The 18,826-nt window shown below is 39.3% G+C and overlaps 2 protein-coding genes across 2 annotated transcripts in view; one reads left to right on the forward strand and one right to left on the reverse strand.

Moving 5' to 3' along the window:
• LOC140948450 (uncharacterized) overlaps positions 1-3,922 on the forward strand; it is a 31,757-nt gene extending 27,835 nt beyond the window's left edge. Inside the window, exons 8-11 of the mRNA XM_073397689.1 lie at positions 553-798; positions 1,041-1,172; positions 1,289-1,774; positions 2,727-3,922. Of these exons, the coding sequence (XP_073253790.1) occupies positions 553-798; positions 1,041-1,172; positions 1,289-1,774; positions 2,727-3,062 (1,200 nt within the window). The 3' untranslated portion in view covers positions 3,063-3,922. The remainder of the gene's footprint in view (positions 1-552; positions 799-1,040; positions 1,173-1,288; positions 1,775-2,726) is intronic.
• A 9,401-nt stretch (positions 3,923-13,323) lies between these two features.
• On the reverse strand, positions 13,324-13,872 carry LOC140948953 (uncharacterized). The gene has a single exon (XM_073398208.1). It carries the CDS (start codon positions 13,870-13,872, stop codon positions 13,324-13,326), a length of 549 nt encoding a protein of 182 aa, XP_073254309.1.
• Between the last annotated feature and the right edge of the window lie 4,954 nt (positions 13,873-18,826).

Consider the following 18,826-nt stretch of genomic DNA (forward strand, 5'->3'; position numbering starts at 1 on the left):
ATGTAGCGAATAGGCAAGAAACTCTTTCTGAGTGCCTTTCACGACCTTAACTGACTACTAGTTATAGGTGTAGGTGCGACCAGGCTTTTGCCAGCTCATCGGATTTGAGAAATTTAGGACCAAACGATCATTAATTAATAGACCGGTTTTAGCTTGTATGTTTTATTTTCCAATTGCAGACCACGTGATCGTACCTGAGAGAATTGTTTCTTTCAAACGTCGTCCGATACATGTGCATCCACGTGCATATGTATGCATAATGTATGAAAAGACAAAAAGGAAAATCTCCAGGCGAACATCATCACGTGGTCTGAATAGGGAAAACGAAACTTACAAGCTAAAATGGTCTAATGAAAGTTTCATCAAAGCAGACGTTCAGGGTACTATTAAAGCCCTTTGTTATAAACGGAGCAATAGCACTCTAACTGACGTCACCCTTTGAATTTGCTTGCGGTGACAATTTTTTCTACTTTAAGATTGACAGCGAAGCAACTCTTTGATAACACGCACAGCAAAAAAGTTAAGTACTGTTTTATCTTCTCTGTCGTTTAGGATGATAAAGCTATGCTTTACCTAAAGGAAGTGGGCCCTGACACCTTGATACCGTGTTTCGCTGTAAACCTAAAAGGAAACCAAAGCGTTGAAGTGTGCAATGCAATCAACACAGCGATATTCGAAAGCCTCACTCACACATCAGGGGAACATACAGCGTTTCGCATCCCAATGCTTGTTACCTCGTCAAGTCTGGTGTCCCACGTCCACAGTGTTGCAGCCACAAATTTCAAGACAAGATTAGGGGTAAGAGAAAACAACAAGAATCGAAATCTGGTATAAAGAGAAACCTTCTCGATTCCCTTTCCTTTTCGAAATTCGATTTATATTTTAAAAGATCACGTGATATATCTAGGACCATATAAATAACTGAAAATTATCGATGGTTTTTCTTGACCACAGCCATGAAAAGTGAGCCAGAATTACGCGTGCCTAAACTGCAATATGCACTAATCTACACATCTTTCTTTCTTCCTTTTTTTATTCAGCTTAACTCAAACAACGACACACCAGTCAAATATATCATAACAACTTGCATGGATCCCTGGGTCACGTCTTTAGATTTTATGGACCACGTGTCATCTGTCATGAGGAACACTATTTTGTGCGCAATTGGAAGGGTAAGGGCTAATTTAATTTTTAAAAACCTTTGATTTTAAGTAAAAGGTGGAATGCCCTTAATACATCAATGATTTATGACCAGCATTGCTATTTTCATCTCTCCTTTATATTCAAGGTTACTGATCCTACTGCCCTCCACAACTTTGTCAGTACGGGAGTTGTAAATGAACAGAACGAAGTAATCGCCTGTTATGTTGGAGATTTTAACAGAGTTCAGAAGCAGTACGAAGCAATTGTCAAGTTAAAATTCATGTGCGACAGGGACGTCGAGAAGTACATCACGACAGAAAAGAAGTTGTTAAAGGAAAATGGTGTCCGAAAACCAATTGTCTTTCGAAGCAAACGGCAAAGACTCCATGATGTCTTCTTCAAGGATACAGGGTACTCTGGTGAATTGGAGGAGTTCGACTGTTTCATTGGTTTGCCTTCTGATAACAGTAACCACCCGTTTATGAGTCCAAAAATGAAGATCGTAGACGTTCCACGTTACGAGCATTTTGACAATCACGAATCTCCTGACCAAAGTGACTACGTCATGTACGGTGACATGAAAAACGTGTTTTTGTTTCACATCCCTACCAAGAGTTCTGACTTCTATCAGGTAACAACGCTCGGTTGATCCAGTATACTATATCATTATCATCATCATTATCATTTTTTTTTTTTTTTACTTTACGTCAGATCAGATACCAAAAGCTTCGAATCCTTCCAGGCAATAAATATAACTCCCTGTCAATTCATAAGCCATCTTTCCATTACCGTTTTTATTCTCAAGTAAAAAGATGCATGGATCAAAAGCTATTTTCGCTGAAAACTGAGGGGTTCGTTCGTAATGAAGCTGTGAACTGTGTAAGACATGAGATTTCATCACATGAACATTATGTAAATTACGTCACATGACCTCCTAAGACCACAGACTCCCAAAAAATCTTTGAGCAAAAATGGCAGCCATTTAGATTCGAAGCATCCAACTAAATTGCTACAAGACAACTTACAATATAAAGAACTACCAAATTGTGCTTGGCAACATTTGAATATGTAATTACTTTTGTGGATAAACGGTTTTTCTGACTAGTGCTCATTCCCCCCATTTCAAGTGGTTCCTTTAATCACACTTTTCCTTTACAATATGTTAAATGATATACCTGAAGGCCTTAAAATTATGCAACTAATAAAAAAAGTTTAAGGACACAAGAAAAAGTGTGCCCATAACCAAATTGGCAAAAAATGAAAGTGTGCTTGTCAGACCAAGTTTCAAGCTGCTACTGCAAAAGCTTTGAAAGAAAGACTACCCCCACCCACCCACCCCAATTTTTCGCTGAATAAGTGGAGACCCATGCTTTAGTTAACTTGAGTTATTCTCATTCTCATTATCACTTTCAGTATAATCATCATCATCATCATTGCTGAATAAAATAGTAAATATAATAATAACAATAACATTGTCATTATTATTATTATTATTATTATTGTTATCGTTATTGTTATTATTATTAGGGCTGATTAACAAATCTCATTCCCTTGTTTTCTTTTTTTTTCTCGTTCTACTGAAGATTGTAGAACTTGATGGTTTTCCAGACAATGTAGGATTTGAAGAAGATGATGACCTTTTACTCAAACACGGAATTGAAGTGAAAATTCCCAGCATTCCTGGTGAGCCTATGATTGTAAACGGAGAAATCCAGGAACCCTTGGAGAAAAGCGAATTTGACATAAATTTTCTTGGAATTAACGGCAAAGAAGTTAAGAGTAATGTGAGAGTAAGGAGAAAGATTTGGTTTGCTCCATCTACACGAACATTTTCCAATCTCATCTCGGTCACTGTCAGAAAAAATATATTTAGTTCAGATAATTTAGCAAGACATTTAGTTGACCTAAATTTAAGTTAGCGAATTGAAATATTGTCAACTTACTTTGAGGCTAAGGTTTTAAAATTCTGTCACACTAGTTTTAGTTCTATTTTCTCATAGTAATTGTAATAAGAGTTTAAGACAGTGAACTTGGACACTGAGCTGTTTTCAGAAAATGGTTCTTTAACGACTGTAACGCAATGAAACAATCGTGGAAAAAAATGCCTTGCTTTTCTTTAATTTCTGCCGTTTTAGAAAGCTCCAAGAGTGAACACACACAATACACATTTAAATGTCATGATTATTGATGAATATGTCGAAGCCTGGTGCGAGCGGCGCGATTGCAAAATAGCACTGAGGGGCACGAGTGAAGAAAAGTTTAAATTGAAACGGGTTGCAATCGGGATTTTTGAACCTGTTTAGCCCGTTGTTTTTGTCGTTTGATGTACAGAATCTTCTCGATTAAACGCCGCAGATGGAAGAAAAATTACGGCGTTTAATTCGAGGATTATAAGAAAGAATTCCGTATAACTCGGTAATCTACTTAATTAATACTGTAACATATCTATACACCATCCAGACAACTGCGATTCTATCTCAACTTTTAAAAAGCTTGACTTAGGAACTTCAAAAATCTTTCTGTTTTACATAATGCCAGAAGCAAATCACTTTAATTGTGATTTTGAAATAAAACGCTATCGTTGGATAAACGTCGTATCAGAACTTCTAAAAACTCATTAAAAGTCACGGCGTTAAATCGAGTAAATACTTCTTGCAGCTACACTCTGGATAAAATGCTTGGGATAGCGATTTGTTTCCTTACTTTTCGTTCACAACAAGTAGAGGAAAGTAATTAGTTAAAAGTACCAAAAAAAAATATATTTAAGAGCGTATCTATAGCTATAGGTTATCCTGGTAGGGTTTGTAGAGAAATTCATGAAGTTCACTGTCGGGGCATTCATGTAAAATTATTAAGGGGGGAATAAAGAAGATCTTACATACATTGTTTATTACTTTGTTTGCTTCTGTGTTAAGAACTAGGTATATGTGCGATAAGGTAAAAGGGGTTAGACTATCCCCACCGGATAACAGGCTACAGCGACTTCAAAATCGTGCTGTCCGCGTCCTTTACCCATTCTAGTTATGATGCTGACGCCAACCAACTATTTAAAGAATTAGGCTGGGACAATTTAGAAACTCGACGTCAAAAACTAAAGGTTGAGATGGTCTACAAGTCCTTAAACGGCCTCGCACCGAATTATTTGTCCTCGAAATTCATTCAACGGAGTGATGTGATTACTTCTTACAATTTGCGCGATTCTGATAATAAGCTTGCAATACCATTGCCGCGTACTAACCATTACAAAAATAGCTTTGCCTATAGTGGTGCAGTCCTCTGGAACAGTCTACCCTCAGCTGCTAGGCAAGCAACATCTCTGACTAATTTCCGACGATTCTTAATTAATTCGGACACGGCATTCATGTAAAACAGGCTTTAATTTAGTTTACTTTTCCTTAATAGTTAGCAATATTTTAAATTATAGAATATTAATCTGTATACATAGTTACATGTTGTAGCTTTATATTAAATTGTTAATGCCTGATGTATTTACCGTGTTTTTAAATAAAGATGATGATGATGATGATACCGAATTAGCCCACAGACGTACAAGGGGGGGGGGGGGGGGGGGGTGCCACACCTCTGAGGTTTTTCAGAATTTTTCCTAAACGATAAAACATCAGCACCTGAAGTTTTCTGTAGCTGTTCGTTTATTCCTCGAGTGCATTTTGAGACAAGTTTAGTGATGGTTAGTTACTATATGATTACGAAATATGACGTCAAAAGTAGCAGCTGGTCAAGCCATTTTTTAGTGAAAATGCATTTTTATTGAACTTCTTTCAGGAATAAAAGTAATGCTTGTTTTTACTTGATTTCTAATTCTTCAACAAATGGAAGATGGCGGCCAAGATGGCGACCATGATTGGTGACGTCACAGACCTCGGGGGGGGGGGGTGGGGGCTATGACTGCGTGTACGTCCAAGGGTTAAGAACTCAAGGACGCCGGATCACAGATTAATTTGTTTAACAAAAAGCAGTCTGACCCTTTTTACACCGTGCCCGCTCCCGGACGGAGGCAAATTGTCGCTGTGACGGAAGCTTTAAGCGACCGTTGACTACGTACGGGTCCAGTTGTCCGGTCGTACGTATCGCGAGAAAGAAATTATGAAAACCTCTGATGGACAAAGTTTAAAATCAAGCGCTTCGCTATCAGTTATGATGAAACCTGAGACTTCGGAAACATAGAAGGGAAAGACAAATTATCGGCTGATCCTTTAACGGCAATTTTGGCGAGGAGTTAAGGTCATTTTTACGGGATGTATGGAGCTTCGAGCTGGGGCGGTCAACTTCAGACTCGCCAGCCTTCCCCTATTACTTAGTGTTAGTAAAACTGTACTCAAAGTCTTAAACGTTGATAAAACGCTTCCAAATGACTCTAGAAACAAAAAGACACTAAATAACAAAACAAAAACATAAGGTGAGTCATTTTTATTTCTATTTTGGTCAAAAAATGGGATTTAAGACGTATTTTGTTTATTTTCATACATTCTGTAAATTCCGGTAAAGTCTAACGAAAGCCCACAGAGTCTGCACCGCATGTGGTCTAAGGAACCGTGGTAACAAGGTCGCAAGCCTCCATCAAATACGATACACACATGAATAAAGAATTAAAGTGAAATGTGAAAGAAATTCATCTCTCTAGGGTATTACGTGAAAAGGTGCAAACAAAGAAAAAAAAGTTATTAAATACTGTCTATGTCTGATGGTAACATGTCGCGTCTACAAGCTTCTGCTATCTGTTTAGTTTACATCAAGCTGCACTCGGAAACCCTCCAGTTTCCATAGCTCTTCAACTGTGTGCAGAAGGACTGTTACATACATTTGAATTAAGGTAGGAACTAAAATTGCAAAACATATGGATTTATCCGAAGATTTCATCATTAATTCAAATATAGAAATTTAGGCGTCTTACCTTATTATAGGAAATTAACGCTCCATGAAATTAAGGTATTGGAAACAAACGCGACTTAAATTAACGCGAATTTAATGGAAAACGACTTTCGAATAAAGAAAATTACGCGAAACAGGAGGTAGAGTTTCATAATAAAGGAAATTAACGCGATTAAGACACAGTTGGTGGTGACAACTGGAACAAATTTGAGGGTCTGAATGGGGGGTCCACTTGTCGGTTGTCGGTTAAAATTTAGTTACTTTGTCGGTAGTCGGTTAAAATTTTAAATCTTTGTCGGTTGTCGGTTAATCTCAGTTAATAAGCAAAAATGCATGTTAATTATTAATATTTGTTGTGCGTTTCACTCAGTTTCAAGACTTTGATCCCTATAAAACATGTAAAACTTGTAAAAATGCATCATTTGATTGAACTTAAATTTCATTATGTAACATGATAGTGTATTTCACCAAAGCTTTTATTGCAAATGCGAACTTGGTTTCCCCGGTGATTACAGGGCACCATAAAAAGTAATGAAGAGAGGTTAATTGGACACGGAGGGCACGCTCACTCTAACCTTTTGGATATGTAAATTATTTTTGGTGAAAAACTGCAAGGGGTGACAGGTTGCACATCTATACCGGCGTGAAACCGTATGTTAACCTTTAATAGTTTGGCTCTAACAAGCATGTTCTTTGCCACTGGTTTGGGGGTTTTCCTTTCTTGTAGGAAATAAGGGGTGGTTCTTTAAAAAATTAGCAAAGTAGCGGTTGGTTTTGTGTGAGATTCCACTTTTCCATTAAAGCTTCTTTTACAGTAGACACTAGGGGCTGGTATTGGGTCACGAAAGGCAACATTTCTTTTCCTTCCTTGCTCGGTTTTGTTTCAGGAGCGCGGACTTCGGTTTCTGTGAGTTTCATTTATTTCTGATTGCAATTTGTCTTTCAAATTGTGTGGTAGCCTCTGTTCATCATCAACCATCAAGCTTTCTTTTGAACTTTACTTTAACTCTTTTGACAAATCGGTGGGTGACAAGCCGCAAAATGTGTGCTGGAAGGTTTCCGTAGTCTTTACATCAAGGAGAACAAGGATAAGGATAAGGATTAATCTAAGCATTTCTCGCATATAATGTGTAGGACTAGGCGGGTTGCAGAAATTTTCATACGCACTGCAAACCGATTTCAATACCCTCGTTTTGTGGTATTTTTGTAAAAAGACTTGTGACGTGGTATCATTTGGTTACTTCCTAGAAAGGTTTAAAAAACATATAGATAATGTCCGTCCAGGTCGGTAGTCGGTTAATAATTTTCCTGTCGGTAGTCGGTAATTTTTTTCGCGTTTTGTGGGTCGTCGGTAATATTTTTTGCCCTTTGTCGCTAGTCGGTTAACCCCATTCACACCCTCAAATTTATCTCAACACTGGATGCAAAAAAACCCAAAATTGAACAAAACTGTGCTGACATCACTTTTGACAGCGAAAACGATGAAGATGAACTCGAAATATTGTAAACCTTCGCCTTAGCTTTTGTGAAAGATGAAAAATAAAGGGTAAATGGAAAGAAAGGAAGCTTGTAGTTAATGTCAAGTTAGGTGTCAAGAATGTCTGGACAGGTTTCAAAGTTGGGGTTAAAATACTGGAAATTAAGAGCGCGGAAATTAACGTTGCACTTAATTAACGTCGCGGAAATTAACGCTCAACAAAATTAACGCGACTTAAATTAACGCGAATTTTAACGATTCGCGTTAATTTCATGGAGCGTTAATTTCCTATAATAAGGTATTCAAGAAGGCGTCACCTGTCCCATTGTACTGCGTGAACAAGGAGTCATAGTATCGAGGAAAAATCATAATGAATCTGCAACCAGCAAAACAGATGTATTCTCCGCAAAAGAAAAGCAAACCTGAGTTTGAGCTATGGCAAAATGCAGAACTGTTCTTGCAACCATGCATTTTGTACCTCGTCTTATGCATAATTTTGTCACGTAAATAGGCTTTCAATGCATGAGATTATTAGTCACTATTGTTCGCACAATAGCACACGATCACCAAAAACAGTCCTACCTTTGCCGGGCACGTGAAGATTTATTCATTCTAAAAGGTGGATAAAATTGACTATAACGCCTTCATCTAGATTGTTTCATGTTTTCCAATATCTGACATCAATGTTGTTGCCTTCGAGCTGATACCGCACCGGGAGCTCTGTTTTTATTCCTCTCTCGAGTCAACTGGAATCCGCCTGACAATGAAGTATTCCTGTCATTCAGATCTTATTAAAGAATAAATTAACGTCACATTTATTTATTCAGTATCATAATTTGTAAACAGAAAACAAAGGATTGTGTACCGTCAGGGACTGCTTCCAACATAAACTGCAATACCGTTGTTTCAATATCTGGTGTTTTCCGCCTTTGAAAACTAGACGTACAGTCACTTTTACTACTTAGATAAACCTAACTCCCCATTATCTCTTATGTGGCGAGAGGGTCGTGCTAATTTATCATACAATAGATCAGTCTATAACAATTAAAAGTTTTCGCAAATTTTTCATTAATAGGAGTTATAGCCAAATTCGTTGTATCGCGCTGCTCTTTTTGGAAACTTCGAAGGAATTTTGGGTTTTTCTGTTTCGTCAATCATCTTAGCGGACCTCTCAGGAAACACATGTTTACTTCTGATTGGTGCCTTTCGATCCACTTTGTTTCATTCTGCGTTTCAACGTTCACTGTTTGTGATCGCACTGTCTCGGGCAATGATCGACTAGTTTTCTTCGAAGCTGTTTATGATCTTTCTTATCCTTATCTCTTGCAAGAATAATGCAATATCTGCCTCCTGCCCTCAACAAAAATTCCACTCATCATCGCGATTTCCTTCGCTATTCTTGAGCAGTTAAGGGTCATTGTCAATTTCGTTTTTGCAGGCCAAGCTGGGCCAGTGCGTTGCACTGTGATTTGCATTAACTCCACCCCCTCACTCAAATGATTGACGGAACAGAAAAACCCGTTCAAAGTTTGCAAACACGCAGCGCGATACAACAAATTTGGCTACAAGTTAATTCCCAGCGGTGAGAAAGTCGTCCTTTCGAGCAGACATGGCGGTTGTGGTAATTCACATGCTAAAAAGCAATAATTAACTAATTTTTGCGTGACCTTATTGGATATTTAAGGGTGTGTTCCTTTCAGATGATCCGGATCAGGATCACTGATCCAAGATCACTCGGATCATAATAGATCAAATGATCCGATGAATCCTTGCTCAGAAGTGGATTCATCGGTTCATTTGATCTACCATGATCCGAGTGATCTTACCATACGTCAAGAGATGAAATGTGTCACTCAGCTATATTTCCATACATTTATTACCGTTTGATGGTGACCAACTGGGCGAGAGTGGTACAAGCAGCCGCTACTTAAAAAACCCGGGTTCGTAATTTAAGTCAAAGCCATAAAGCCTCTTTGAACTTTAACGTACTTTTTTCTTACAATGCACCAGCCAGTTTTATCGGTCCTACAGCTTGCCACAGCCTTCTGCCCACAGGCATCAGTTTCGTTAGAGTGGGTCATATTGGACGTCATACCCGTTTTAAAAATATTTAATCGACGTCGACAAACTTTTCTTGTTCTTTATCATCTTTCAGCTATTTTTTTTTCCCTTGTGATCTCCCATATGTGACTGATGATCTTTGCCAGGCAGAAGCCTATAAAGCTTCCAAGGATAAACTGCAGACCGAATTGGAGTTATTACAAAGGCAAAGGAAGAATGCCGCCCCATTTTACAGAACGAGATATATACCTCTTATTAATCGAGTTTTCGGCCCGTACTGTAAATTACGGACCTAGTTTTTTTTCCATCGATTTATGGCCCGCGCTTTTCACGCTTGGGCCATAAATCGATGGAAAAAAACGAGGATCCGTAATTTATAGTACGGACCGAAAAGACGAGGCTAATAAGAGGTTTATTATATGGCTTCTTCCAATTTTGGGGACCGGAAACAAGTGCAGGACGCGCGATTTGACAATCATTTGACAGGCGCGTCAAGAAAGAAAGTTTTTGTTGGCTCGCGAAAACAATAGCACACAACAAAGGATTTCCGAGAAAGTGAAAACAAATTCGCCATGTTGAAAAAGTTTATTTGGTCAAAACTAACAGCGATGTAAGTTTTAGCTCTTTAATGTAACAATGGAGTATTTTGGAAACCGGGCACTGTGTCTTTCTCGAAGTCGTTTCCATCTTTCCTCCGTTGGTCCTTGTGAAAAAAAAAAACACTGCAAAAGGCAAAGAAGCTTTTCAAGGTAAGTTTGTTGTCATTGTTGAAGGATTCGCTCGTTAATTTTTTTGGGAAAACCTCTCGAATTTCTGCCAGTTCATTCTCGTCTTTAAGCGTGATCTGCGTTAAAATTTTCAAACACTGACCATAAATTATTTTCTTCCACGGAAAGGTTACGATTCAGTTTCTACATCAGCTTCGATCTCGTTCAACCAAAGCTAGGTTAAAATCTGGAAAGGCAAAGTCAACATCCCAGTCCTCAGGCAGCCTCCTCCTCAGGCGCTTCGTTTTTCGCATGGCAGAGGCGAGCGCGAAACGAGTGACTGGTGATGAACCGCAAGGGACCATGGGAATGGTACAGACAGCAGGCGAAGCGCCTGCCAGATCTTGTGTCGTTTTTTTGGCAAAAAAGTCGTTGGCTTGGCTCGGCCCAATTTTTGGTCTTTTTAAGTCTTGGAAGCGATCAATTTTATTAGCATATTGTTGTAAACATTGTAAACTTTGAGTAGACAGGTGAATTGCTCAAAAATTACGAATCGAAGACCTCTAACAAAATATTTGATGCCTTGACGGTATCAGGTAAGTCTTATATTTTAGTATTTAATTTGTCGTTTATTGCAGAATCCGGATTAGTAAAGTACAGCGCCGGCGACTATGTTTCTATTTTTCGCTCATTTAGGCCAAAGCTACCGAACAACGAGTAAGTCACCTTGTGAACTGAAAGAAGTGCAAGGCCTAGCTAGATTGTGCAAGGTAAGAAGTTGATTATCAAGACCACATAATGTCCTTACACCAAGATTTAAGTCGGCTACGTTACTAACCATGAAACCAGGGACAGATGGATATATTTCAGTTGATGCTTTTGACAAAATAAATAAAGATGCATAACTTGAATTGTTGAAGCTTACAATTACCTAACTCTCGGTATAAGATCCCTAGATTCTCGAGAGATGAACTTTATTTTAGGATCAGGGAAGGGGTTGAAGAGAAGGAAGGTGCCAGCAGTGATCAATCAATTATTTTGGACTACCTCTGTCAATCTTGATGAGGGAAACGAAAATCTCCAGCTATAAAGGCAGTCTTTTCTAGCTTAATTTTTTAAAGTATTTTTAATTATTATATAAACACCAATGAAGTACCAGGTGAGCTTTCGCGCGAAAACTTGATATCTTCACATGTGAAAATAACATGTTATCTTACATAATAAATTGCGTCTTTCACACCAAAAAAACTGTTAAAGTGAAATGATTTGGTATTTCATTGGTGTTTATATAATAAATAGAACATTACATGGCCGCTTGGAGATACGAAATTTCTCTTCTCGTGTTGAAAAAATATTTCACTCGTTTGCTGCGCCCACTAATGAAATATTTTTCAACACTCGAGGAGAAATTTTGTTTCTCCGCGCAGCCATGTAATATCCTCTATATATTGTACAATAATTAATGCTAAAATATGTTTATCAATTTTATCTTTTGTAAGAGATTTTGTTATTGCTTTCATTAGTTTTAACTTTATTTCATTTTATTTATGGGTGTAAATATTCATATTCCTTGCAATTCGACTCGATTTCGATTATTGCCTTTGGATTTGGATTCGATTACGTATATGTTTCTTAATTCCTATATGTTTCTTAATTCCTTTATTCCATAACGCGCAATGTAAACAGCATACAATCCTAAACCCTCAATATAACAATAGTAACAGAGACAGGAGGAATCACAGTCGCTTGGTTCGTCGCCATGTTTGAGAACCTTACAAAGAGTGTGTTGCACATGGTTAATTGCCTTATTTGAAAATTCCCAAGGGGAGGTTGAAGGACAGCATTTTTGCCAGGCAACTCAAAATGACTCACGAACTGCTATCGTCTTTGCTCGTCAATCAAAAACAGTCATTAGAGAGTTCTGGATTCTTATTTTAGACTATAATAACTCACTGAGGGCACCCTGGAAAAGCTGTGCAAAAATTGAACCAAAATCGAAATGCGGAAGCAAAGAATCCTGAATTGAACTGAACGGGCATAATCACGATTAATCAAGCGATTTGATTAATTGTTACACTACTAATTTTATTTAGCTAGATGTCTGGCATGATGGTACCCCTATTGCAAGACTAAAACTGTTTGAATAAAGGTTGAATAAAGTATGTAGTTCAGTTAAAACGCAATGATTCAATGACCACACTACTACATCTCATTCAAACTCCAGGTCTGTAGTCTCAATGTAACTTTATTGGGACCCACAAATGTAAAAGAAGGGGAAAGGGCCTAACCCTTTTTTAACAGAAGTCAGTTCAATGACAACATGCCCGTTCAATAATCTCAGTAGGCCATGTACAGAAATTTTTTCTGAGGGGAAGGGGCAACTGTACACATGCTTTTATCACAGTATTAGTTCAAAAAACACACATCAACCCAATTTCCGTTGTCCAAAATCAAGGAATTATAGGAGCAAAGTATTTTATTTCCTATTTATATTCACGACTAAGAGACGGGAATGGGTGTGCAGCTCGAACTATGGAGCCCGAGTGTTTAATGCCGTCCAAATAACATACAAACATCAACATCATAACTAAAGAATGGTATACAAATATTCCTAAGTAATGTACTCAGGCTAAACTATTCACGTGCGCCGCCTGATACGAAAACCCCAAAAACCCAATGGGAAAAAATTGGGAACGTATTCCCCAACCGATGCGGTCGCACAACCTCTGGGGGTTAAAGGTAAAAAATCAATCGATAGATGAATAAAGTAAGATATAAAAATAAAAGTTGCTAGTTCGAGAGCTGAGATGAATACATTAGAACTGACAAAACCTTATATACCTCATAACAATAGAGTCAATTAGCGCCATAGCGGCTCACGTGCGTTCATACCAATAGGAAAGTATTTACATTCTCTGTCACTGCCACTACGTTTAGCTCCGCCGAATGTAAATACATTTCCTGTTTATATTCACGACTAAGAGACGGGAATGGGTGTGTAGCTCGAACTATGGAGCGGCTGAGAAAACAAAGAACGGGAAACAATTACAGTCCAAGAGACATAGAGACCGCTAATCGGCTCTCTAACGAGTCTGCAACGTAGCCATCCTTAGCGTTTTCCGAACGCCATCTACCAAGGCGCTTAAACATTCTATCAGAGATACCACCATTAGCGGCGGCAGATGCACCGCCACTTCTGAAGTTGTGCCAAGAGAAAGACTTAGGATCTAGGCCTACATCTGCAATCTTCTTCAATAAAATTTCTCTACATCTTGTATAAGACGATTTGGAGCCTAGGCGGATGGACCGAGAGCCAGGCTTGGTTTGAACATTTCCGAACAAATAGTCGTCTCCACCTTGGGAAGATGTCGGTAACGTGAGTTTAGCTTTCGATAAATACTTCTCTAAATTATCCCAGGGGCAAAGATCCGTGCCAGACTTGACAATGCGGACAATAGCGCCCTCGCGAAATTGGTCAGTTTTACTGCTTTCAATAAAAAGTTCAAAATGAGTGTCATGCAGAGCTAAATCTTTAAGTTTCAGATTATCCAATTCGTCGAATCTTAAGAACCCCGCAAAGGCCAGTAACGCCATAGCCGTGAATCTCGTGTCCACCAAAGATCCATCGAGACTCTGAAAAAACTTTTGTAAAATCTCGGGTGTAATGGGAAGCTTTTTGGAAGTAAGGTGTAATAGCCTTCTCTTAGCGGACTCCACGACCTTCTGGGGAAGTGATTGGTAAGAGAGTCGAAACCAGCAACATCATGAGCCCAGCAGATGCTATAGAAGGCATTCTGGACCGGCGCCGGAGAACTAGAAGCCTGGAGAGCACTGAGCAGGTATAAAGAAACATAAGCCGGAGTAGCAGGCAGCACTGCGACCTCGGGAAATCTGTTGAACCAACCACGCCATCGCTTAAAACCGTTGAAGCAGGTGAGAGTACTGGAATCTGCCCTGGAACCAAAGACTATCTCTGATAGCTTTCCTGCTAAGCAGCCTAGGGAAGGAGCTTTGACATCGTTAAGCTCAGCCCACATAGGGCTAGCGAAAACATCTGAAAATACAGAAGAAATAAAAGACCAAATGGCTTCAACATAAGGACTTAAAAAAGGAAAAAGATGCACGAGAAAAAAAAAAAAAAAAAAAAAAAGGAGCGGAAAAAGGAAACGTGCGTAATATGTAATGAAAAACATACAACTATCACACAGGTACATAAGATAACAAGAGAGTGGCCACCGAGGCGCACGCGACCATGGATTCAAAACTGACCGAGGTCACGCAAAAATGTAACGGTACGACCCGTCGGGATCAGTGAAGGTACAGACAAGGTCACCGAGACCCGCACAAATGCCACCGAGGCAAAAGAAAAAACAGAACAAATCACTCAAAAATAATAAACCACACTTTAATATAGGCTAAACAACCGCGAAAAGAAACTAAGCCTAAAAGCACAAATCTAACAAGCCGACAAACGGACGGCTAATACACAAGACTTAAATTAGGGCCATCAAAAATAGACTCTGTAGAGCCCGGAAAAAAAAAATTAGAAACATCGGTATAAACAATGGTCTCTTTAACGAAAACGGAAAAGGGGGAATGGGGACCAAAGAGCATGGGCCAAAATGGAGCTGAGACCCACTTAGGGACAATAAGAGTGCCCATGGACCTAAATAGAAACAAATGCCCAATAACCCGGGGAACAAGGGACACTGGGGGTACGAGCCAGTTATTCTCCCCCGCCCATGCAGTTAAAACAAAAGGCATCTACCCCCTCCGAGTCAGGATTCTAGAAACGAGAAAAGAATCTGGGTGGTTTGCGGTTATATATATGGGAATGGGCAAAACGATCCACGGAATGTAGACCCCACATGTTGTCTACAAGGCGGAAAAATTCAAACGAAACAACCCAGTCATCAAAATCAACGATCCTACTGATAGTATCAGCGCGTGCTCATTGAGAGACCTAGGAATCCAGTCCACCTGTAAGTCAATACCATATCGCAAAACTAGCTGAAAAACAGAGAGGGAAATTTCGTGCAAATCCCGATTCATACTCCCGTTGCAAATAATGGACGGAATGTTGCGGTTATCCTTAAACCATTGAACCGCGCACCTTGACAAAACTACGGAAAAACTAGAGAGACAAGTATAGACTGCCTTAAGCTCACGCCACGTGGAGCTGCGAAACATTACATAGCAGTCCACGGAAGATGATAAATAACACCCTTGTGGTCTTTAACAACACCGCCAACCCCTAGGTCACCAGCATCTGAATAAACAATGGAACGAGAACATGAAAAGTGACGCCCAATGGGCCTCCCATTCAAACACCGAACGTTGTCTTTCCAGAAAAAAAGCTCTTCTTGACAGAATCGGACAAAGGAAACCTAGAGTCCCAACTAGGCTGAAGGACGATGGACATATGAATACACTTTGTCATCAATGTAGTAACATTACCTACAGCTATTTTAAACGAATTAATATGACCAGCAAGAGCGGACAGTTCCCTGGCGGTGCAACAATTAGCCTCTAAAAGGGAATCAATATCAGAAACAACCCGCTTGAGCTTTATCCCCGGATCGAACAAAAGCAAACCCTGAAAAAGATCAATGGTGAAGCCCAACCAATAAAGGACTCGATGTAGGAACCCAAACAGATTTATCGAGGTTGGGTACAAAGCCAGAACGAACCAAATCAGTCTTAACCCAGGTGGAATGGGCTAAAGCAACCTGAAATGAAGGCCCCTCCCCTAAACCATCATCAAGATAAACAACAATGTGAATACTATCCCGCCTCCAGTAGGCAACGAGAGGCCTAAAAATCTTGTGAAAACAAAAGGGGCCGAACAGAGGACTAAGGGCAGGACCCTAAAAACAAGAATAACGGACCTTACCCTGATAAAACCAGGAAAAACCCAAAAATTTCTGGTGGGGCGGGAAGATAAGCACATGATGATAACTGATGATAATGAAAACATGAAATGACCCTTGTCAAAATAATTCAGAGCAACCTAAAGATCCTCAAACTTGACTTTATGCTTCCAGACATGCTTATTCACAAAACTAAGGTCCAAGATCAACCTCTTCTTCCCAGATGACTGAAGAGAAACGGAAAGTGGGTTGAGGTTATGGGGCAGGACCTCCGATTCAAAAATGCGATTGGTAACCAAGAAACAATTCGGAAATAGCTTCGTTAACAAAATCAGAATGCGCCAAATCTGACTCATTAACAGGGGGTGTAGAGTGGAAAGGAATACGATAACCATGCTCGATAATGTCCAGAATATATTGACTGGCGCCTATAGAACGCCAAAACTGAATATGGGATTTAGCCTACCGGCTACAACGATAGTAGAACTACGACCCTGTTCATATTCAAAAAAGTCAAAATCATCTTCAACAAAGTTCCTTAACTTATCTGTGTCCTCGACGGGTGCACCAACATCCCAGTCCATCACGTAAACGTTTCCCAGGTTGGCTAGCTGAAAACTGCGCCTGTAGGACGGGCAACTAATTCCTGAAATGGCCGAAACTGCCACAAGCAAAGCAACTGCCAACACGCGAACCACGGTGAGCCTTAGGCCAATTGACAGCACCGAACGGGTTCGAAAAATAGAACCTTCCTTTAAGCGGCTCCCGAGGTCTTTTCAGCTTGAGGCGAAGACGCCTAGGGCGGTCGAAGCAGACTGGACGTGTTCGAGAACTTCAGAATTAGGTAAGAAATGCTTCTCGTTGCCTTTCTTTTTAAATTACGGAACACTGGCAGTAGCTGTCTTGAGCTTCTCCAGCGCAGCGTCGTGTCCTTGTGCAAGTTCTCTCTTTAAAGAAGATTGAAAACAGAACGAAACTCGTCTTTTATATTTGAGCTCGGAAATGCTTCGCGCGAGATCACCATCGGACGGCATTTTAAAAGTTGCTAGTTCGAGAGCTAAGATGAATACATTAGAACTGACAAAACCTTATATACCTCATAACAATAGAGTCAATTAGCGCCATAGCGGCTCACGTGCGTTCATACCAATAGGAAAGTATTTACATTCTCTGTCACTGCCACTACGTTTAGCTCCGCCTAATGTAAATACATTACTTTGGGCAAGACAGCTAGATCAAGTTTAAGTTGGATTAGGGGTGCAGGTACAGGTTTTCTCTTTTGCTGACCATAGTTCAATGACCTGACCACATCTTAGTTCAATAATCTTGGTAGAAGTTCATAAAACATACATCAATTCAATGTCCAGTGACACTATTTTAAGGAATAGGAGCAATATTTTCTATTTCTCTGGGTGAGGTGGAAGCAATGGAAAGGGGTGAGGGTTTTGCATGGCTGAGCTTCTGGTCCGTACATAAAACAGCTGGCATTTTTCATTGCTTGACACTGTTAATAGACCTGACACTAGCCTACTAATAGTGTAGTGTAGTGTTTTTTACAGCATATTCTTCCAGTTTGTCCACGGGCCTGTTTTTACTGTTCTTTGCATTCAATGCTTGAATCTTGATTATAATTTTGTAGTTAAAATTTCTAGGAAGGGGGTTGGGGGTTAGTAGTTATGCAGAACCATCTATCCTTATCTTAACGTTTTTTGCATTTCAAGGTAATTCTGTGTCCATTGATAATTATTAGGTGATCTTGTATTCCTCTGCAACTCCAAAGCAGGTCAAAAACTACCCCTTCAAAAGACTTTTGAGGGGAATTTTATGCTACCACAGGTTAGCCAAGAAAGGAACCATGTATGAGCAATCATGGGAACAACAATGTTGAATCTGGGTAGAATGATCCCAAGAACTTCTTAATACTCAGTCTTTCCTACCACCAGTTGGCACTGGGATAATGCAATCATCATTCTCTAAAATGGCATTCACAGCATCTTGTTTGCCATGAAATTTGAAATATTCAAACACAATTATTTTTTTAAAAAAGGTGTCTACGATAACGTCTCCTGTCCGGCCAAATGGTAGTTACGATGGTATCTCATCAACTACATCACCCTCTTCAATCAGGGTAACAAAATTGTCTATCAAATCAAAACCAAAGTTACCAATAATTTATTTATTAAGACACAAATGATGAGTTATAAAAGAGCATGGCAAAACCCAATTGGTCTACTGTGTAATATCACAAAAACAAATAAAAAACAGTACAGACAATAAGTATTTGCTGCACATTCGACACAGCTTCATCATAAAATGAGGTATGTAAATAAAAAGTAAGTAGAATTTATTTACACCGCGGGCTGTGCATTCAGTGACAAGTCTAGTACCCAGTGAGGTAATCGAACAATAAAAAACTACAAGTACAAAAAACTTAGACCTAGCTTTGTGGCTGTTTTTCCTGTACATAAGCTTACATTTTCGAGCAAATGATACACAATGCGAAATCCTGAGACAAAAATTTAACAGATTTAAAAAATATTTTATCATCTATTTAATAACATAACTTAGAGGTCTTGAGACTAGACTGGTTTGTTGCCTTTTCGAGTACTCAAGATACAGCGTGCAGCGAGTAGTATTTTAAAGCTTTACAAAATATTTGGCTTCATTTGGCTTTTGCA

The sequence above is a fragment of the Porites lutea genome, chromosome 9, assembly GCF_958299795.1.
Source record: "Porites lutea chromosome 9, jaPorLute2.1, whole genome shotgun sequence".
In the NCBI taxonomy this organism is placed as follows: domain Eukaryota; kingdom Metazoa; phylum Cnidaria; class Anthozoa; order Scleractinia; family Poritidae; genus Porites; species Porites lutea.

Coding starts and splice junctions, on each gene's coding strand:
- LOC140948953 (XM_073398208.1), bottom strand. CDS start 13,872: ATGGCGTTACTGGCCTTTGCGGGGTTCTTAAGATTCGACGAATTGGAT.